The sequence below is a fragment of the Propithecus coquereli genome, unplaced genomic scaffold (genome assembly GCF_000956105.1).
Source record: "Propithecus coquereli isolate 6110/MARCELLA unplaced genomic scaffold, Pcoq_1.0 Scaffold6, whole genome shotgun sequence".
Taxonomy (NCBI): domain Eukaryota; kingdom Metazoa; phylum Chordata; class Mammalia; order Primates; family Indriidae; genus Propithecus; species Propithecus coquereli.
In genome coordinates this window covers 11376126-11398427 of record NW_012151951.1, presented here as the reverse complement: position 1 = coordinate 11398427, position 22302 = coordinate 11376126, and the positions used below count along the sequence as shown (strand labels likewise).

Here is a 22302-nt window from a genome sequence, read left to right as displayed (position 1 = left end):
TAGACATCTTTGATGTGAGCCTAAACTTCTGTAGTTAACTGGACACTGAAAGGATGGCCAATCTGTGGGGTCTGTGTCTCCCTCAGCCTTGTTCCGTGCAGGGCCACCTGGACAACTGCAATGTCACCTGAAGGGCACCTCCACCCATAAAGCCAGGCAGCTGTCAAGTGGAGAATGAGGTTGTGGGAACAATGTCACATTCACCCTGCGCTTGACCAAAATGGGGGCTTTGTTTATACAGCTGTTCGCTTATGAAAAGAGTCAGATGGACGGGGAAAGAGAGGGCTTCTCACACAATGAGAAGCTAGAGAACCAAAACCAGAAGCCAACCCAAGACCTTGTCCTGGGCTCCTCCACGCACTAGCTCTGTGACCTCCGATAAGTCACACAAACTCCCAAGAGCTTTGGTTTCCTCAGCTGTAAAAAATAAGGATGATAACTTTCCAACTAATTTCATGGAGTTGTTGTGAGGATTCGAAGAGATTACTTGTGAAAGTGCTTGGTAAACTCACATTTAAATATAAGCTATTGCTCCTTGTGGACAGGCAAGCCGTTGGGTAGGACCCATCGAAACTCTAAGTCTATGGGCTGTCCTGCGGCCTGTTTCTCAATCTATGCACTACTATGTGCCCCAATCTGCCCATGTGTTGAAATCTGCCTGGAGAAGGTGTGGACAAAAGATGGTGGTGCAACTAGGATGGCTGTGAGTCTTCCAGAAGCAGCCAGGCTACTTGATTGGGAAAAAATGGTAAAATGAGTATGCGAGAGGGTACTGGGAGAGCAGAGACTCCAGGGCCAAAAGCAGCCTGGAGTTCACCCTGCTGCTGACAAGGGGCAGACGAAGAGCTCTGTAATTACAGTCGCTTCCCTGGGCCACAGGCCAGGGAGGACTGTACTATGGAACCTGTCAGAGGGATAGATAAATTTTTAAAATGGTTTTTTGTCCAGCTTAGAACAGAGGCAGATGATACCGTTCTTGTCTTCCACACGATTCTGAAGATAAGTTCTGTAAAAAATTTCCAGAAGTAACAAAATGATCAAAGTTCTCTGCCTATACAATGACTCCGACTTACTGCTTGTTCTCCAGTTTTTACCTTTGATGTCTAGGCACAAAGAGACCGAGCGGCTCGGGTGGCTTCCGAGGAGGCAGTAGAGGCAGCCCAGTTTAGGGGTACAGACGCAGCCAAGGTCAGCCCCGGCACAGGGATTCAGCAACTGTTCACTGAGACCAGTGTTGGCAACGACACTAAGTATTGTCTCTGAAGGAGGTCGAATGTGAAAAAGTTATCTGGAATATGAATTTTCTTTAAACCAGTAGGGAGCTTAGGTGTAACTGTCAACAGAGGCTTTTAAATGTAATCCAGAGTAGAAAAACTCTGACCCCAATATATTTATGAACCTGGGGCTGGACTAGAGGCTGCAGGACCCACGCAAAGGACACATCACACACTCACGACGTCCTCGTGCCTGCGCCTCATCAGAGGCGGCTCTGATGCACACGCCTGGGAGCCTGACCAGCTAGGACTAGAAGCTGCTGCTGTTCACCTGGCTGATCACCTGATCACTCTCTAGCTGCGAGTGTACCCTCTTCCCGAGTCTAACACCTGGACAGAATTCTTTAAGCAGTTCCCTGCCTTTAGGTACTAGTGACACCCAGAGTGTGGTCGGAGAGATCGGTCAGTGCCCTGACAAATCCCTTCTGCTGGGGCCGTTAGTCTGCTGGCGGTGGGGCACAGGGTACAGGGCGACACTCCCACAGGGTGGTCCTCCCTCCCCATCAGAGCACAGGGCCCCCTATTACTCCAGGGGCCAGAGTCAGGGAGGAGCACAAGAGGCGAGGGCTGAGTTTCGTCCCAGGCTCCTGCTGTCTCACCTCAGCTGACTCCAGGCCACAGTCTAAACATCTGGAAGTTCTTTACTTTGGAGGGGAAAAGGGCCGTGACTTTCTTAGAAGGCAAACTGGATACAGAAAAGTAGTTTTGCTCATATCTGCACTAATAATCCTCGAGTCCCATCTCTGGTCATCCTGGCGGGCCACAGTCCCCCGTCCGGTGGGTTCTGGAGGCTGTTGGTAGAGAGAACTGTCTGCCTCCGTCCCTGTTCCCAAGGCGGCAAGGGGCAGCGCAGGCCTGGTGGGGCAGAGGTGCTATGGGGGTGGCTGGGGCTGGTCAGTGTAGCTCACTGGGAACTACCAGGACATCCACCGTCTTTCTGTTGTGTTAACGTGCTCTATTTGCTTTACAGGGACCAGCGTATCAGTTGCGTGTAAATACTAGAGACACACTCGCCCAACTGGAAATTGCAGAACTAGTGCATTTTTCCCAAAGCAGAGACTAATACCCCTGGATTAAAAAAAGAACATAAAAAATAAAGAAAGTACCACACATATTGCACTTTTTGCCAAATGAAATTTTTACCTCATGTTCATCTCACCAAAGTCTCTTCAGAGGAGCCTGGTTTACAAGATAATAAAGCTAACGATTATCATACAGTAGTGTACACACCGCTAATGCGAAACAGACTGGACAGTAAGTCGGTACTTCGAAGTAGCCTCTCCTAAAAAGAGTGGTGCTAAGCCATCGTAGTGTTACTTTAGTATTTATGAAGAGAGAAGCTTCCATCGGCCACTCGTTAGGGAACAGAACAACAGAGATGATCAGACAGGGCTGAGCAAACACCTCACTGACCAACAGAACCAGTCTCCTCTCACCAGCTTACATTTCAGTAAATACAGATGGTTATGGGATTTATTGATTTCTGCTTGAAATAAATGAGATAAGCAAATAGAGCTTACAACACAGGTTCCAGCAGGAGGGGTCGTGCTCTTCACCAGGCAAGTGTCCAGCTGCCGCCATGTCTGTCGGTTCCCGTTGGGCCTGGCTGCTGCTGGCTGCCTCCCCATTTCTCCCTGGGTCCCTTAACCTTCCAACCCGCAGCCTCTCCGCAGTCCCTCATCTGTCGGCCTCACTGTCCTGCCATAGCTCCTAGGTCTCTTGGGCTAAGCGGCTCACAGCCTTGTCGGGGGGCAGGAGTTTACGCCAATCTGTAACTGGACCATTCCTGCAGTTCTGAAATGAGGGGCCCCCAGTTTCAATATGGAAGGCATTTTAATTTCGTAAATATTACAGCACTCCTGTAGTATATTTTGGGAAAACATCCTCCTTCAGTCTAAACAAATCAAGTCCTGTTTTATAACTAGCTTATTTTGCAAAGGCTTAAAACAGATTAGAGATCTTAATGAAATGATCTCTTAAATGAAATGATGTTCTTTATTTCACGAAATCATCAATCTTAAGCACGAGGAGGAAAAAGCAATCCACAGAAGGAACTTAATTCACTCTTCCTGGACTGTCACTGTGTTATTAAATCACAGAAATGACAGCCCCTACACTACCCTTTCCTGCTGACACCCAGAGTCCAACCCCAAGCACGGGGCCTCTGCACAGCATGCTGGCACCGACGTGGAGCCCCAGCGACTGGGCAGACTCTGGCCAGCGACAAGAGCTGCAAGTTACCAGCACTGCTAGGGGCGGGGCTGCAGGGCCAGAATGGAACTCCCTAGGTTTTCCATGCTTCCCCTCGCCTGTCTGGACACTTACTACAAAGAGGAAAGGCAACTTAAAGGTGTTTTCTAGATGCAGCATCAGTGTAGTATCTCTCTTCTTTGTGCTTTAAGGAAGATGCTTTGTGCTTAACGCATTCATCTGCTGATAGGACAAGCCATTCTAAAGGACAGAAATTATAATCTTTATAAATAATACTGAATTTGTAACACCTGGATGTTACTGTCCAAATGACAGATTACTCATTACTTCTAGGTTTATAGTTAAGTAGCTTTAGCATCTATTTTTCACTTACTTTGATGAATGAATTGTAAGGGTTGGTTAAGTTTTGCTAGTAATATAACGCGTTTGGCAGATGATCTGCTTAAATGGTTAACACATCTGTGGTTCTTTGACTATTGCTGTTATACGTGAATGTTTCATTACAAGTCAAAACTTTAAGGAAATTAAGAATGCTGATTCCCACATGGTGGAAAACAAACTCTGAAGTGACTTTGGATTTAGCATTGACATAAATGGAAAACTGTTGGTTTCTACAGAAAAGAAAGAATTAAAGCATGATCCGGGGGGAAAGGCACAGCACTACCACTTCACATGGGACATAAGAGTTCATTTTCTGTGTCCTTAAAATTCCTAAGCCCTATATGAAACTGTCCAAATACACAAAGCTCAATAGACTACTAGCAACATATGGTGTGAGTCGGAGTAGCTGTTACACTGTAAAAGAGACGACAGGGCCTCCGGAGACCAACTGCCCCCAAACCAGAAGTCTCCACAAGAGACAGTGCAGAAAGAGCCTGTCTTCCCTGGCCCGGGGCTGGTGCTCCTGACGCCTTCTCGAGTTTCTCGCCCCCCGCCTCCATTAGTGGGTCTCCTGTCGATTCTACAGGTGACATCTTTGGAGCCCTGAGTATATTCTGACACTCAGCAACCCAGGGGTACCTTCTCACGACGTGTGTTGTTCGCTCCCAGATGGAGACGACAGCCGGTCTCAGGGGTCAGTACCAGCTGTTATTTAGTGGCCCCTGAAACAGCTCACGCTCCACTGCTTTGCGACAGCTTTGGGGACAACTTGCATCAGCAGCTAAGAACTTATGATTCAATGACAAAGTACAACTTTCCTTTATTTCCTGTGCATCGAATTTCATTATGTATTCTTGATTGGCCTTGAAGCAACGTGTTGTTGCTCAGCTTCAGTGAAAAATATATTGCCTTTTTTGTTTGCCCATATATATGCAACGGCACACGTTTTTCCTGCTTTCACCAAGGTTTCCCTTGATGATGACTGGTGTAATTCCGCAAAAACCTAGGTCTGAAAGTCGTCTTCTTATGGAAACAGTTGGTGCCTCCCTCGAGAGCTTGCTCCCCTCAACCTAAGGGCATGAGCTGTAGCCTACAACTATGTCCCAGCACTTGCCACAGAAAACTTCGTGGTGGGACAGAGGCAGGAGGAAGCGACATCCACCCCAGCCAGGCCCTCGGATTCCAGTTGGGCGACTTGATTTCTTCCCATTAGGGAGAGGGCAAGAAAATAAGCTTCAAATTTAAAGGCTGGAATAAAAATAGAAATACACAGTCTTCCTTCACTTGACCCGCCTCACTTCCTGTGCTGAGGTTAATTCACCAGGACACACCCACTGTGTTGTGGATCCACAGCGTCCAGCATTTCACAGTCAAAGAGTCCGGGTAACTCAGAGAGGGCCAGCGGGTCGTAGCTCGAGGTGGCCTCCTGCAGTCCTGAGCTCCTGGGGCAGTCCGGCCCCGCCAGGCCGCTTAGCTGGGCTCCCTCCACAGGGTACTGACCGGGAGCAGGATAGTCTGGCGCGGAGGAAGCGGCGCTTGGCAGCTCACAAGTCTGATAGGAGAATTGTAAGGGGGCTGGGGCAGCTCCTGGCTGCTGTGGCGGCGGTGGCGGCGGCGGCGGTGGCGGCTGCTGCTGCAGCTGCGCAGGCAGTGGAGGAGGAGCCCGGGGACCCGGCGTGGAGGGCAGGGGCTGCAGCTGCATCTCCTGGTACTGGCTGAGGAAAGGGCTGTATTGCATCTGCTCGGAGGAGGGCTCCAGGACGGGGCTGAGGGGCTGGGTCAGGCTGAATGGGGGCGCCTGCTGAGACGGTGGAGGACTCTCCTGGCGGGCAAGGGGCAGCTGCTGACTTGGCTGTGGGTAGGAGCTCTCCGCTATCTGCATCTGATTAAAATACGCCTGCAGCTGAGACTGCTTCTGGAGGAAGAGTCGCTTCTGTTGGAGCCTAAATTGGCAAAACCAAAGGAAAGGATTTTAAATCTTCTCAAGTGATGGCAGTTTTCACATAAATCCAATACCAGTCATTAGCCTCAGTTCTCCACTTACCTCTTTCTGATGTCAGGAAAAAACGAGCGAGAGTGGGAACCAATCATGGGGTTTCTTAAACTCAATCTCATTTTTTGTCCCTTAATTCAGACAGTGCTAAAGTGAGCAGGAATGCATTTTCTCCGACTCTTGAGTTTTTCTCCCTATAAAGTGAGAGGCTGATTTCCCATCCTGAGTGGTTAGAAGTGGCGATAATCACACCTTGGCCTCTGGAGGTGTCTGTAGGTTGATGGATTAGGGTAATTCTACCTTGGCCAACCTGCTTCTAAGAGTGAGGCACGCAGGCATGAATTAAGGCAAGGAAGGACAGACGCCTTCTCTGCAGTCTGACCCATTTCAATTGCTTTGGGCCACTGACTGTGAAAGCTTAGGTCTAGTCATATCCCGAAGGAGAAACAGTAGCAGAAAAGGAAAACAAAGCACATTTGAGGGCTGCTGTAGCCTGATGGGCTCATACTCTGGGGATACTGGAATATCTTCGGTAGCAGTCACGCCTGAAGAGACTGTGGCACACAGAGTGGGAAAGGACAACACATCCGGCATTCTTAACGCTTCCACGAAAGTGAGTGGCTTCTTTGGCCAAAGACTGCCTGCCCGCCTCACCTGTGTTCCTGCAGCTGCTGTTCAAGGCTCCGCGGTGGTTCTTTGCAGTAAAGCTGGCAGGTGTTCTGGGCCTTTGACAGAAGGCTGGGCTTCTGGAAGAGCAGAAAAACAATACATGACAGCGTGACAATATGCTGTCACCTAGGATGCAGTCATCAGACGGCTTCTGCCTGGAGGATGAATCCAAGTGTAGCCTACAGAAGTCACACAGGGTGAAGGGACTGACATTTGCTGAGATCTGAGAAGAACATCGGGCCAGCAGGCCTGGGCTGCCTCAGCTGTAACCTACTTCAGCCTTACACTCTACTTCTAAAAGTCCTCTGGGACTGTGACGTTCGTGGAGATTAAAAAACGATGAGAGGGCGGGCGCGGTGGCTCACGCCTGTGATCCTAGCACTCTGGGAGGCCGAGGCAGGCGGATTGTTTGAGCTCAGGAGTTCGAAACCAGCCTGAGCAAGAGCGAAACCCTGTCTCTACTAAAATAAATGGAAAGAAATTAATCAGACAACTAAAAACTATATAGAAAAAATTAGCCGGGCATGGTGGCACATGACTGTAGTCCCAGCTACTCGGCCGATCTAGGAGTTTGAGGTTGCTGTGAGCTAGGCTGACGCCACGGCACTCTAGCCCGGGCAAAAGAGTGAGACTCTGTCTCAAAAAAAAAAACGATGAGAAAAGTAGAGTTAAATCTTGATAGCAAAGGCCTCAGTGCCTGCTAAATGAATGAATGATTCATACTTTATGGGATCTATGTTGTATCATTTTTTAAGATTCTCATGTACCAATGTAGAGAGCCCATGTTGAAATTTTGCAGACTTGAGATTTCCATTTTATTTATTATTCATTAAGAGGCATAAAATTAGAAACAAACACTCCAGGTCTCCCTTTCCCACCACTCAGTGGTGTATCCTTTCCTGGGCCTGAGGATAAACCCTTTGCCACTGCCAACACAGAACCTAAGGCTAAGTCTGAACATGTTTCTAGAAACTGCAAGTGAAGAGTCAAACCTACCTGCCTATAAGGAATAAAGCAGCCACCCTAAGTAAATACCAAGCAAAACAGGCTTCTGCTTTGCAGAAGGGCAGACTCAGGATAAGCACAGTGAGCTGGACTAGCAAGGAGAAGGCCCGCACCTGGAGTCTGTGCTGCAGGTACTGGGATTCCAGGCTCTGCCGCTGGGACAGCTGAGGATGCACGCTGGTCGGGAGAGTGGAGACACTTTCTTGCTGCTGGGAAACTTCCTCCTGAGCAAGGGGTGAAAACAATTTTCAATTCTCCATGGGGGAAAAAGTCTCAATTTTTACTTTAAGCACCTTTGCAAATGTCCAAGAGGAATCTCAACTCTTTAAGACATAATACTCAAAGCTTTTTACGTAACTAGTAGGCTGAGGGTTCATGACTCCTCAGAAAATGTATGCGTGTATGATCTGCAGTTAACAGTTACCCAGTCAGTGCTAGAGCAAAGGCTCTTGGTGTCACCAGGAGGCCATCACCTTCATGTGGGCCTCAAATACTATAATATCCTTGATGCACTGAAAATACGCTCAAAATAAAACTGCATAAACAGCAACATTTATTATATTTTTAGCATGAACAATCCACTTGTAATATTTAATGAGGTGTTAGTGGCAAGAAGCTTCTCATCTGGGTGAAATTTATTACTCTTCATTTGTGTGTCGAGGGGGGAGGGGAGTTCAAGGGAGACTGTACGAGGCCATCCATATATAATTTGCCCTGTCAGCCAAAAATAGCTTGATGGTGTCTAGGCCTCCATCTGGTGCTGATCACTTGGGAGCAGCAGGGCTGGGTCTACACTGTCAGTGGCAGGTGGTAGCAACAAGGCAAGTGTTCAGGCTGCGGGCTTTCCGAAAGAAGCTGTTTGCTCCAGGTCTGGAGGAAATCCTCTAAGTGAAAATGACACATCTTCAGGACAAACGCACACCTCATTCTCACGGGGCCTTGGTGGGAAGGGCCCAGAGCACCCACCTGAGGGCAACTGCTGGCAAGGTCTTGGAGCTGGGGAGCAGCTGATGGGTCTGCCTCTGATCCTATCTGTTCATACAGCAACTGCACTTTGTTCAGCTCTAGAATTCCTTTGGTTCTAGCCAGATTCTGAAGATGCTGTCTAAATGCTACAATTCCTGAAAGGAAGTACAAAGACCAGTTTAAATAAAATGCAATACCTTTCAGTGATCACAGGCTCATACCAACATGGCAACGAACCTCCCTCAACTCCTACAACATAAAAGTTTTAAAAGCCAGAGGGGAAAGCAGTCACCTTGGGTGAGGGAGGTGTCCGATGCCCGGCGGCCCTCTCTGAAGCTCACTGGCGACCTGTTGTGGGCCTCTCGTTTCTGGGCACTCAGAGCCTGCATGGCTGGGTTGGTGGGTCTCAGGCTTATGAAGGGAGATGTCATGCGGGGTGAGGGCTGATTGGCTACCATCAGGTCCTTAAGGGAAGGGTTGTCCTCCAGAAAGTTCAGGTCCCTCTGAACAGACCCCATATCATACTCAGAGTCCACACTGTCAAGGGAGGGGTTGTCACTCATGGAGAAAATTTTCCCTTTAAGAGAAAACAAAACAGATATAACCAACAACAATAGCATCTTCTTAGAACACGTGATACGAAGCATAAGCAGCTTGGGTCATGACAGTTACGATGTCCTTAATCTCCAATCAAAACATCTTTTCAGAAACTTTGTAGAGGTCAATTTAATCATCTTCAAATTTAGTGGGGCAAACACTCCAGAAGCTGCACTCGTAAGCTGTCTGCCATTCCAAAAGACCCAGCGTCCCTGGTGAAACACACGGCCCTTAGATGAATCCTGGGAGTTAGGGGAGCCAAGCCAGGGACATTTCATTTTCCTCTTTGTTAGCTGCTGAGCAGACCTAATGTGAATGTGCTCCATAAAGGAATAAGATACAGACTAAATTCCGGGAATTCCCAGTGACTGGAGTACGAACTAATGCCGTGAAGACCTAACCTGCTGCTTCTCCCGCGTCATACCTGCCCCAGGCATCACGACCAGCTGATTGGTCACTTCAGACAGAGTGTGCCGCCTCTGCCCACTGCGTGTGGACTGAAATGCCTCGAAGGAGTGGCTGGGGTCTTCCTCGGCCTCTCCTTCTGTCTCTAATCCTTCGTCAATGGAGGTCTCCATCATGTCGCTGGGCAGCGACTGGCAGCCCTTCCTCAGCAGGGCAGGAGGCACAGGGTCGAGCAGACAGCCGTTTACCTAAATGCCAGAGGGGGGAGGGAACATCAGTTGCTGTTCTGTTGAGACAGTAGAAAAATCCACAAAGGAAAAACTGTCAAGACTTGAGGCAAACTAGAAATTAAGGGAAGTATGAAAAGTATACATATTTATTACTAATTAGAATACATAGATGAGAAGTCAACTGTAGCACTTAGAGAGAGACAGAAGCCCATTATGACCCGAACCGGCACTGCCACCCAGGTTCCTCTGAGTCATCATTAGTATAATAAACACATTTTTTAGTGGTTTCCAGAAGAACAGGGGATATATTAGCTTGAGGCCTACCAGTTATTTTTTTAAAATAAGGGAAACGAAGAAAGGGGAAGATGATTTTTTTTTTTTAAACTGCATGGCTCACAGCTAAGAAAAAGGAGTCGTTACCAACATTCTTCTAATTTTCAACCACGAAACATACCGAAAGGTGCTAGACATACTTTTATGTTCATAATTTAAGTGCCTGCCCATTTGATTTAGTCTTCAATTGGTTCTATGTGCCTGAGGAATGGAAAGTAAGAATTCTTTAAAGACAGACTGATAGCAGAAAAAGGATTGGAAAAAAAAAATTCAAATGGCAAACAGCCAAAGCCTTCCATTATAGAATAACAAATGACTCACTGGCCTAAAATTCCAGCAGAGGTTAATAAGCCCCAGTGCACTGAATTCCCTCTCCCCCCGCGATACACACAGTAGCTCCAGCTCCTATCCTACAGGGATGAGCTCAGCACAGCTCCTGAGCACAATCTGCCTTCCCAGGCAGTTGCCAAGCAAACCACCTAATGGCAGCAGAAACAGCACACAAAGGGGAGTTGTGGTTGCAAGTTCTGGCTGGTAAAAGCCCCTGTGAGAAGGCAATTATTTACCTCATTACCTTAACTATTCCCCCGTGGAAATGAATCCATTTTCTCCTATGAATAGCTGCTCAGGAACAGCCAGTCGTAAGATGTTCAGTTCTAAGCATTACCCTCACCTGGAATACACTGGGTAGAGCTATTGTTTCCTTTGGATGCAGGAGAAGCCCACGTATGTGAGAGGCGACGTGGGAAATCCCTCTGCCAGACACAGGAAACTTTCCTCTTATGGCAACCAGTCTGAAGGCCAGTCTGAAGGCGCTGCAAGGCCCTTTATTTGGAGAGGGAGACTTGGGTGACTCAGATCTTTGTTTGCTTGGGGGAGGGGACGGTTATTCCATTGAGAACTGCTTTGGGGCTACAGCCATTATTTGGATAAGGTGGCAAATGTATTACAGGTTTTCAAAGTGAGGAGTGGTCATTTAAAAGGAAGAGTACCAAATAATTTCTTCCTAGACTTTACCCAACCTTTCCTATGACATCAGAAAACGAAACTCTGAAATCTAGCCAGCCAAGTCTTATTCTCTGCTTTGTCCTTCCCCAGATAAGATTTCCTTCTTTTTTTTTTTCTTTTTTTTTTTGAGACTGAGTCTCACTCTGTCACCTGGGCTAGAGTGCCGTGGTGTCAGCCTAGCTCACAGCAACCTCAAACTCCTGGGCTCAAGCGATCCTCCTGCCTCAGCCTCCCGAGTAGCTGGGACTACAGGCGTGTACTACCATGCCTGGCTAAATTTTTCTACTTTTTGTAGAGACGGGGGTCTTGCTCTTGCTCAGGCTGGTCTCGAAGTCCTGAGCTCAAGCAATCCTCTTGCCTCGGCCTCCCAGAGTGCTAGGATTATAGGTGTGAGCCACCATGCCTGGCCTGTTTTCCTTTTTTTGACTATACTGAATAGTTTTCTTATAAGACAGAATGGCTGTTTCATACCTCTAGGCTCCTTAAATGTCTACTAATACAATTTCGAAGAGTAGCCAAGGATGATTTAGAAATGAATAAAGCAACAGAGAAAAGAATATTCGTAAGTAATTATCTACTGAGCATCTTTACGCTTACAGCCTTCATCAAAATTTTACCAGACATTTCTTGCAGTATAAGCCATACAAGCAGGTTCTTTTTTTTCCTTAATAAGGAAGTCACCTTTTTCTGAGTCACTTAAAATACCCTGCAGTCTCCCTGAATTTTCAATTTTACTTAAATTGTCAGCTTATAAATTTATCTCCTCATCTAGACTACAAGAGGAATTATATTTTTTATTTTAAAATGTTTGCTGAATTCAGTTTCATCCTGGGACAGCTAGAAAACAATGATCTGATATTTGGTGATGATTAAGAAAGGGCTGTGGGGCTACTTATACTTAAATAGGTGTGAACACCTGCAGCCTTCAGTTCCAGTTTCCTGAAAGAGCTGATCATCATGCCACCCTTGCCTGCCAATTTACCCGGGGACTTGATACAATAAGACCCTCTACTCAGCTCCAGGCTTTTGTGACTGAACTATTGGGCTGATCCATCAACTGACCTAAGCTGCTTTCTTAATAAGATCTTTTGCTCTACAAAATAATCTAGGCTAACTATAAATTATAGGACTTCAAAATACAATGTGATGAAATATACATTTTCTAGTACATTGTTTTTGTCTTTCGTTAAAGTTCAATTGATTACTTCACTTCTAAAAGACCTCATATTGCAATAGGTGATCTGTATGACCAAAGAGAAGGCTTTATGTCAAGATTCAAAAAGCATATGAATAAAACTACAACACCTTTTAAAAACCATTTTAACCGTCTTGAGGCAAATTAAATAACTAGGTGAGGAAGCAAAGAACTGAATAATACCAGCTCTAGAAATTTATCTTAAAGAAATAATCAGAGGTATCACTGAAGATTTAGACACAAGATTTTCACCTTAAGCATGTATAAGGAAGAAAATTCTGTAAAAGAATTGAAGTACTTGACGTCCAACAACAGGAGAGGAGTTAAATGAGGGTAATATTAATACAACATATTAGGCCATTGTTAAAACTCGTGCTTTCAAAGAACATTTCATGACATGGGAAAAATACTCATGGAATATTATGTAAAGCAAGATACAAAATTACATACAATATAATTTTCTTCTAGAAAGTCTACCTAACTACTAAACCATCCTACCCCTACCTGCCCACCACCCATCTATAACCCACTTTAAGGAAACATGCCAAAATATGCTTATCTTTTGATAGTAGGATTATGGATAAATTAAATTTTTTTTCTTTATTCCACTCTGAATGTTTCATGTATGATTATGACTGGTTTTATTTGTTCAATTTAAAATTATAATCTGTTATAAAAAATCCAAATTCAGAAGTGAAAGTGAAATTTCTACCCCTTATAAAGCCTGAGAAGTTAACATTATTAAGAGTTTGATATATATCCTTTTCCTTTTTTTTTTTTTTCCCAAGACAGAGTCTCACTCTGTCACCCTAGCTAGAGTGCAATGGCATCATCATAGCTCACAGCAACCTGAAACTCCTGGGCTCAAGCGATCCTCTTTCCTCAGCCTCCCCAGTAACTGGGACCATAGGTGTGTGCCATGATGCCCAGCTGATTTTTTCTATTTTTAGTAGAGATAGGGTCTCTCTCTTGCTCAGGCTGGTCTAGAACTCCTGAGCTCAAGCGATCCTCCCGCCTCGGCCTCCTAGAATGCTAGGACTGCAGGCGTGAGCCACTGCGCCCGGCTGATGTATTATATATCCTTTCCAGACCTTCTCTTATGTATACTATCTTTGTAATAAGAAAAATTAAAAACATAAATGGACATGAAACACCCCTACTACAATTGCATTTTCATGGTTTAGCCTCACTGTTCCCTTCTGCTATTCAGCTATGAAGGTGGTAACTTGGAAAATCCTTTCATTATAATTTCTAATAAAATGCTAAAAGCAACTGAAGTAAGTGTGTGTGTGACTGTATGTATAAAAAAATACTCAAGAGAAAGATTTACTCTGCAGGATTTATGCATCTGCCTCCCATATAGTCCCTGTGTCACCTGTGGGTCTCGGTTACTGTTTCAAGTACCTGACCAAACCATTCTTATCTAGAGATGGGTGACTATCTCAGAAAGGTGCCATTTTTTACAGGAACCACAAACCGAAGTTTCAATTTAGACTCTCTAAGGGATTTTACTGACAGTTTTAAGCACTGAAGACTTCTGGGAGGGAAGGAGAGGTGAACTCTCTTTGAGATGCATAATATCTGTCCCCAGTTGAGAGCAGAAATGAAATTAGCAATACAGGCAGCTATGAGGCATCTTTTAGAAAACAACAAATGGATGTTATAGTACATACATATGAAGCAATATGAACAAAAAGGGAACTGCATCTCTAGCTGATAGTTTTTTGTGTGTGCATTTATTTATGGGCCCCAAAGAAGGGTCTTAGGGAGGGAAGAGACACAGCGTTTTTGCTGACATAAATAAAACACTCCACAAATAAGACCAGCGGATGTCTCTGGCCTGGCTGAGTGCCAGGGTGGCTATGCTAGTGTGGGTGGCCAGCTCCAGCGTGGCACTGTTCTTCCTACAAATGCAAATACACCATCTAGCTACTGTCTATATCTTTTGCAAAATCATTCATTTCCTGTCTGTTTCCTAGTTACGGTAACAATCACAAGCTTTAAAAATAGCTTGCCCTATATAATACAACAGACAGTGCCCAATCTGTGTTTCAGGCCTGATGCCCTCACAGACAAGCCTTTAGCAGACTGCATTTTAATTTTTTTGAGGGAATTAGATTTTCAAAATAAATGAATTATGTTGCTCTAATTTATGTCTAAATTTCTGAGTGGGACTGTAGTAGCAACCACAGGCAGAGAAACAGACTGTCCACAGGCAGAGGACTCGTCATTGTCCTTAGGGACACGGACGCTAACTACTTGTGGTCAGCAGCTTGGCTGAAACCTGCTTGTGGCAGCCTTGTATGGAGCTGCCTGCTGTGGGCTATGCTGCAGCTGAACTCATGACTGACCTTCTGAATCTGTTCTGCTTCCATTGTCCCCGATTTCTGAAAATGGCTCTCACCTTCCAACATCTAAGCTCGAATCTTGTTATCGGTTTGGATTTCTTCTCTCTAGACTCTAATATTCTATCAATTTTATCTGCACTATCTCATTTCTGTCATCCCCTCCTCTCTAGGTTCATGGCTACTGTCCTAGTTCAGGCCCCATCACCTCCTTCCTGGACATGTGCTCTAACCTCTGTTTTCCTCCCCTACTCAATGGACCAATGTGACCTTGCAGGCGAATTTTCTGAAACACAACATGGATCACAGCGCTTCCTTGCTCAAAGATCCTCAATAGTTTCCTCCTACCCTGACAATTGTTCCTTCAATTGTTTCCATTGATACTGAAACACGTCCCCACACTGAGAGCACTGGCCTTGAGAAAAAGTCTAAATTCCTTGGCTTGCCATTCACAGCTAACATATCCATCTTTATTTCATACAACCTCCCTTCATAGGCCCTTCCCACAGACAAACTGAACTACTGCTCGGACGTAGATGGACCCACACTGTCCTAGTGATTGCTTTTGCTCAGGCTTTCCCTCCACTGAAGACATCCCACCCTGGTTTCTACCCACCCTGGTCTACCCACCTCTCAATCCCCAGCTCCGACAGTTAACCCAAAGACTTTCCTGATCAAACAGCTAAAAGCAACTCCCCCCTGCCTTCTTCTAGTCTCACTTTGATTCATACTTCTTTAAGGGACTGATCACATTTTATCTTTTATCAATTTATTCAGCACCTGGCATGCTGTCTTTAGTTACATATAATGTTTCCTCTGCTAGACCATAGTCTCGCAGACTGCGAGACAGAGTTCATGTCTGACTCATTTTTTATCACCTAAAGAGGTAAAAAGACAGGAAACCAATATGTGCTGAATATCTATAACCTGCCCCAAACTTCATACACATTATCTCAATTAATTTTCACAACAGTCTCATAAAGTTGGTGTTCTCATTTTACACCAGAGAAAATTCAGGTTCAAAAATTTAGTCACCTTGCCCAAGTTCACACAGCTAGTAATGAGCAGAATCTATCTTGAACCTACTCCAAGACCTATGTTCTTTTATGACACTCTGTTACCCATCAATATGATCCTCTGTACGCTGCTTGATGCTAAGTACATATAACCCATATTAGAAGTTAAATAAATATCCATTAAATGAGAGAAGCTGTCATCTTCCATATCCTGAAAGACAACTTTATGTAATACACTAACCTTTAAGCACATCCAAATCGGACAAAAAAAGATGTTTAACTGACCAAAAAAGATGGCGCATCATTTCGTAGCTACAGTACCCTAAGCAGAAGCGAGTCAATAATAATGAAATAGACAAAGTCCAATTCAGCACAAAAGTTAATTTTTTGTTTTCGGAATTAAAATCTGTTAACAAAAAAACCCCGCCCAGACACCTGTGAGGGATCTAGAAACTTGAAGAGAGAAGGAGTTGGTTAAGGAAGGAGAAAGAAGACGGCTTTGAAAAGTTCACACCAGGTCTGACAAGTTATGTTATGTAACAGTCGTCATGACAAAACACTGACGAGAGTTGAGCCCTGGACACTGTTCTTAGGTTTTTCTCCACAAAAACAACACTTCTGAGTGACTTGAGGAAATGACAAAGTTCAACAAAGCCAAAGTACAACACTTGTGGACCAAACAGAAGTCTCCAGCCAACTGCCAGCTCTGAGTGTCTTAAACACACCCGTACCTTTGGAGTGTCCACACATTCTTCTTCCATAAATGCTGCTTCCGCCTGACAGCCCGACGCTGGGAAGGAAAAGGCCTCCACGTTGGAGGCCTGTGGGAGGAGGGCAGAGCGCAGCAGTCTCATGTTCGGCGAATGCATGGTCACTGGGAGTCCCACGGTTTGTGCCTGTGGGTACAGCAAGAACAGACAGTCTGGGAATGTGAATACTTTCTCTGTGAATATGCAAAGTTTTAAGAATAAAATAATTCTTCCTAGGGCAATTAAAGGATAAATAATTCTTTATTGGAAACTCCAGAAAGATTTGATGAAATATGTATATGGTACAGGCATTGATTTGAAGCAGTCAAATCAATTATTCTGAAATACGTTGTACAGAATTTCATTCCTGTCTCATCATGAGATTTATAACTTTCATGCAGGTCTTTGTGACGCATCAAGAGTGCTCCTTGCTTCAATTCAACAAACACATTTGTCTCTTTCCTTAAATATATTACCTGGAAATACATAAAGAAGAATAGAAATGTCCCTGCCCTGTGAGCTCAAAGTTGAACCAGGGATAGGCATACACACACCCACAACTAACTACGATACAGGTACACTGAAATAAGTGCTATATCTCTGCTTTTTTTTTTCTTTGGTGGGGTGAGATGATATATGTTTCTTGGCTAGGGTGTGTGTGAAGAGGAAAAGAAAAGCAGCAGTTACTTGGAGGTGACAGAAACGTCCGCCCTCCTTCCTTTGAGGAGACACACAGTGTGCTGGCCTAGCAGATGGAGATGCTTACTGCTGCGCAAGTTCTGTTCCTGAAGTCAACCTACTACAGAAAGCTCCTGATGCGTTTAAGTCTGTTCTCATGTGTCCTTTGTTAACTACCCTAATTGAACAAGCACTACAAACGCTTCTTTTTTTTTTTTTTGAGACAGAGTCTCGCTTTGTTGTCCGGGCTAGAGTGAGTGCTGTGGCGTCAGCCTAGCTCACAGCAACTTCCAACTGCTGGGCTCAAGTGATCCTTCTGCCTTAGCCTCCCGAGTAGCTGGGACTACAGGCAAGCACCATCATGCCCGGCTAATTTTTTTTTTTTTAGTAGAGACGGGGTCTCGCTCTTGCTCAGGCTGGTCTTGAACTCCTGACCTTGAGCGATCCACCCGCCTCAGCCTCCCAGAGTGCTAGGATTACAGGCGTGAGCCTCTGGGCCCGGCCACAAACGCTTCTTTTTAAAAAATCATTTAAAAGACCATCTTCCCTTATGAGAATCAGCAAAGATTAATTTTAAAGATGAAGCTGCTGGATGATCCTTTCATCCCCGTCCCTTCAAAACTACCCAAATAATTTATCAACTGCATTTTGAACACAACAGACATTACAAAGCATCTGAGGGAACGATGATCTTACTAGACTAAGAAGCAGAAGAATGGCCTATACTGTTCCTGCTATAGTCGCTTCAAGGGATATAGAGGACAGTGAGCTTTAAATTCAAACAAGTGAAACGGACAAAGGGTGTGAGATTCCAGCTTCTCTTCCCCCAAGACCTGAGTTTGATTCTGAGCTCCCTCACTTACTAATTGTGTGACCTTAATTAGGTTACCTAACTTCTCTCTGAGTCTTATCTATTTCACCTGTAAAAAAGGGCATAATAACTACTTCACAACTGTGAAGGATTTTAAAAGGTAACATGTAAAGTCCTTAACTCAGTAACATTAATTCCTCCTTTCCCCTTCTTGCTGAAGTCTTAAAATGATCACAAGAATGTAAGAATTAGATTGCAAAATGAATGCAGTTTTGTTCCCACATACTATCTAATGGTTCCCAGTTAGAATTTCAGGTTGATGATTTTCAAGGATTGGAGGTTATGTTAGAAATATACTTAATATTTGAATATACTTTGAATACATTTACAATATACTTTGTATCTGACATATTCCAATATTAACATCATTGGATATACTGTATAAGACAAAAAATAAAATAGCATTAGCAAAGCATTAGTAGGATACAGATGATAAAAACAGAAAAGAAATACTGCATACCATTCTGGGCATGATAAAGAAATAGTTTTTCTTGTGTTGCCATTCCTCAGGCTTATATCCTGTGCCACTTTTGAGGTTAAACAACTTTTTTTTCCTCTTTCAAGCACTAATCATTTACATTAATTCTGCTAGCCACAATGTCACAATGTGAAATTTTAACTTCCTAATAAAGTATATTTGGTACACTCTTCTTACCCCCATCATCAGCTTTTCAAACAAAGGATAAAGCTGAAGATTGATTTCTGTTTCCCAGATTTATTAGACTGCTCCTTCTATGGGAAAGCACTCTAAATTATTAGGGCAAAGCATTAGCTGAAGGTGCTGCACTGGAAATGAGATGCCAACAAAGTAACTACAACATCCTGCCCCTTCTCAGTCCCTGACTCTTGCTAGCTGAGTCTTTAAATGGCAGGGCTGTGCTGTGCCAGACCAAGCGTAGCACGTTGCCCTTGACAACTTTCACATCCGACCTGAACCATAACTATGACTGACTGTGAACTTGGTAAGGACAGAGGAATAACACATTTTGTTGTGACAGTCACTTCCTAGGAAATAGGATAGTAGGTTTTAGGAGTCTTGTAATCACTGAGGGGACTAAAGAAGTCTTTTTGGAACAAGAGAGGCTATACGTACATGAATGGCATGCTCAGTGCTACAGAGCTGACTAGAGAAAGTTAATAGAGAATAAAGAGATGGTCAGTTAATATCCGAAAGGAAGCAGATATTACCAGCTTCTTCAAGAGAGGCAACTATCATTTCCAATCAATTGTGATTATTTTTTAGACCACGTGTTTACTGCCTTGAATGTCTTCTTTTAACTTTGTGTTTTCCAGAACCATCAAAATGAAAATAATATTCTTTCCTATGGGAAAATTGTTACTGCTCCAACAGGCATAGACTTGCTACAGCCTAAATTGTGTCCTCCCAAAATTCACAAGTTGAAGCCCTACCCGCAGTGTGACTGTATCTAGAGACACGACCTTTAAGAAGGTAAGTAAGGTTAAATGAGGTCATAAGGGTGAGGCCCTCATCCAAGAGGGCTGGCGTTCTTATAAGAAGAGGAAGAGATGCCAGATCTTTCCCTCCACACTTGCACGGAGGAAAAGCCATGTGAGGACACAGTGAGAAGACAGCCATCTCTAAGCCAGGAAGAAAGCCCGCATCAGAAAACAGCCCTGACAGCACCTTGATCTTGCATTTCAAGCCTCCAGAACTGTGAGAAAACAATTTCTGTTGTTTAAGCCACCCAGTCTGCAGCAGTTTGTTATGGCAGCTCTGGCAAACGAATGCAATGCTTTTTCCAATAGTTGTGAAGGGCAACCTCTAATCAGCAATTAAAGTATGGAGATGACTGTTTCATTCTTATCTGTTTACAGTTGATAGGAACTTGGAGTGGAAGAACTGTTAAAACCTAGTGGTTAGAATTCATGAGAAAAAGGCAGGACGTATTTTTCTCTAGTCATTTGAAGTTAATTAGATATAACACTTCCTGCATGTTATACAGCAAATGTAAGTACTCTAAATCTATCTAAGATGGGAATCTCACTGTTGTCTAAATAATAATAATGGGTAAGTTATCACTAGATGACCAACTCATTCAGGGCAGGGAATATTTCCTGGGACTTCTGAAGCCACAGTGGCTGGGACCGTGCCTAGCATATAGGTGCTCTGTTTGCTGAATTGCATTTAACTTGGTAGCAATCTTATGAAGTAAGTATTGCTGTTTCCACTTTATGTTTAAGGATGCAGGAGCTCAGAGATGCTGACTTGCCCGAGTCACTCGGCTTGGTATGGAACCCAAGGTCTGTGTGATTCCACAGCTCATGTGATCTTTGTATTGGATCGTGTTTCCTCAATTTTTTTACTGCTATATCGAGTAACAAGTGATTTGCCACTTCCTTAAAAAAAATTACAACATCAAAGAATTAAAGTGAGAAGGCTCTACTAAAACTTTAAGCACATTTATATCCACAACAACAGAGAAAACTATTTTTTAACAAGTTCAACACTAAAATTTAGAGTGTGAAATCTCTGAGGGGAGGGAGCATTTTCTTCAGCCCCGGAGCCTGTTGCTTAGCATCCAGAAGGCACTCAAGACAGGTTTGCGAATGAGCACTGAAGACTGCCACTTGAATTAGATACATTTTAAGTTACAGTAAGTAGGTTTCTATGACGACCTGGGTCAATGCATAAAGTGAAAAGAACTCACAGGGTGCTTGGTAATAATAAAAAAAAAAAAGTTATCAAACATGAGAAGCCATGTTATATATCTGAACTCTGAGCCAAATTAAATATAATTTGAGATATCCTAGAGAATTTGCTTCTAGTCTAGATATGAAAGGATATCATGTACAATAACACGCGCACGTGCTCAGGAGCAATTGTTTATGTAACCCCTCACCACTCCCTCACTTGTGTAATGTTTAAGAAGAACAAAGAGACTTGGCAGGGAATCACTGCCACAGCCCTGGGGGCTTTCCCGCTTCCTATCCCGTCTGGCCACACTTGCAAGAGGGAAGGGGTTCCACTGCGGCTCACTATCACTACCCCAACTTAGGAAATCTCATTTTATCTTTTTCTCTGCCTTGAAAGCAATACCATCAACTTTGAAGGTTGCCAAGTGCTCAGAGATACTCTAACCCACATATCTGGAACTGTACTGATACCTTATTCTACTCACATTTGTATCAATACATATTTTACATACAAAGTATGTATAACAAAATATACCATTTGCCTATTAAAAACAAGATTTTAATTTCTTCTTTTTACATGTTCTGTAGAAACCAATGCAAAACTTTATTATAATCCTGTAAATTTTGTAAAACTGCCAAAGAAACACAATGTAGTCAAAACTCTTCTGCTCTTACTTTTGCTCAGAACAAAATAAGTTACTCAGAGAAGTGGACAGGAATCCTAACTGAGCATACGAACGAATCACTCCCTTTCTCAACCCCTATGTAGATGATTCCCCAAATCTCCTTAGCCCCAGCCTCTCCTCTCTCCTGGAATCCAGATCCATATCTTCCCCCTGAGCAACTGAGTTAATGCCGCCTCTATTCTCTCGGGCCTGGGCTCATGGACGAGTCTCCTCTAACTCATTGTTGCCCCTTCTTCCCCAACATTTGATTATTACTGTACATAACAAACATATAGCACTCACTATGGGCTAGGCACTGTTTTAAGTGCTTCATAAATATTAACTAATTTAATTGTCACAATATTCTATTATTCTTTTTCTTTCTTTCTTTTTTTTTTTTTTTGAGGCAGTCTTGCTCTGTCGCCCTGGCTAGAGTGCAGTGGCATCAAACCTCAAACTTCCAGGCTCAAGCGATCTTCCTGCCTCATCCTCCCAGAGTGCTAGGATTACAAGGAATGAGCCATTGTGCCAGGCCACAACATTCTATTATTATTCCCATTTTAAACCTGGGAAAGTGGCCAGGCGTAGTGGCTCATGCCTGTAATCCTAGCACTCTGGGAGGCTGAGGCAGGAGGATCACCTGAGGTCAGGAGTTCAAGACCAGCCTGAGCAAGTATGAGACCCCATCTCTACAAAAAATAGAAAACTTAGCCGGGCATGGTGGCATGCGCCCGTAGTCCCAGCTACTCGGGAGGCTGAGGCAGGAGGATCGCTTGAACACAGCAGTTTGAGGTTGCTGTGAGCTATCATGACACCACTGCACCCTAGCCAGGGCAACAGAGCAAGACCCTGTCTCAAAAAAAAAAAAAAAGGAAACTTGGGAAACCGAGGCACAGAATGACCTTAAACTTTTTTTTTTTTTTTTTTTTTTGAGACATAGTCTCACTCTTTTCCCCGGGCTAGAGTGAGTGCCGTGGCGTCAGCCTAGCTCACAGCAACCTCAAACTCTTGGGCTCAAGCAATCCTTCTGCCTCAGCCTCCCGAGTAGCTGGGATT

General features: G+C 44.2%; 2 protein-coding genes across 2 annotated transcripts in view; one reads left to right on the top strand and one right to left on the bottom strand.

Moving 5' to 3' along the window:
• PPP2R1B (protein phosphatase 2, regulatory subunit A, beta) overlaps positions 1 to 4254 on the top strand; it is a 52742-nt gene extending 48488 nt beyond the window's left edge. The window contains exon 15 of the mRNA XM_012659137.1: positions 2245 to 4254. Coding sequence (XP_012514591.1) covers positions 2245 to 2337 — 93 coding nt within the window. The 3' untranslated portion in view covers positions 2338 to 4254. The remainder of the gene's footprint in view (positions 1 to 2244) is intronic.
• The window catches only part of SIK2 (salt-inducible kinase 2), a 140773-nt gene continuing 121721 nt past the window's right edge, over positions 3251 to 22302 (bottom strand). The window contains exons 11-17 of the mRNA XM_012659203.1: positions 16360 to 16524; positions 9521 to 9749; positions 8792 to 9076; positions 8500 to 8654; positions 7647 to 7757; positions 6514 to 6605; positions 3251 to 5809 (exon numbers count right to left, since the gene is read on the bottom strand). Coding sequence (XP_012514657.1) covers positions 5179 to 5809; positions 6514 to 6605; positions 7647 to 7757; positions 8500 to 8654; positions 8792 to 9076; positions 9521 to 9749; positions 16360 to 16524 — 1668 coding nt within the window. The 3' untranslated portion in view covers positions 3251 to 5178. The remainder of the gene's footprint in view (positions 5810 to 6513; positions 6606 to 7646; positions 7758 to 8499; positions 8655 to 8791; positions 9077 to 9520; positions 9750 to 16359; positions 16525 to 22302) is intronic.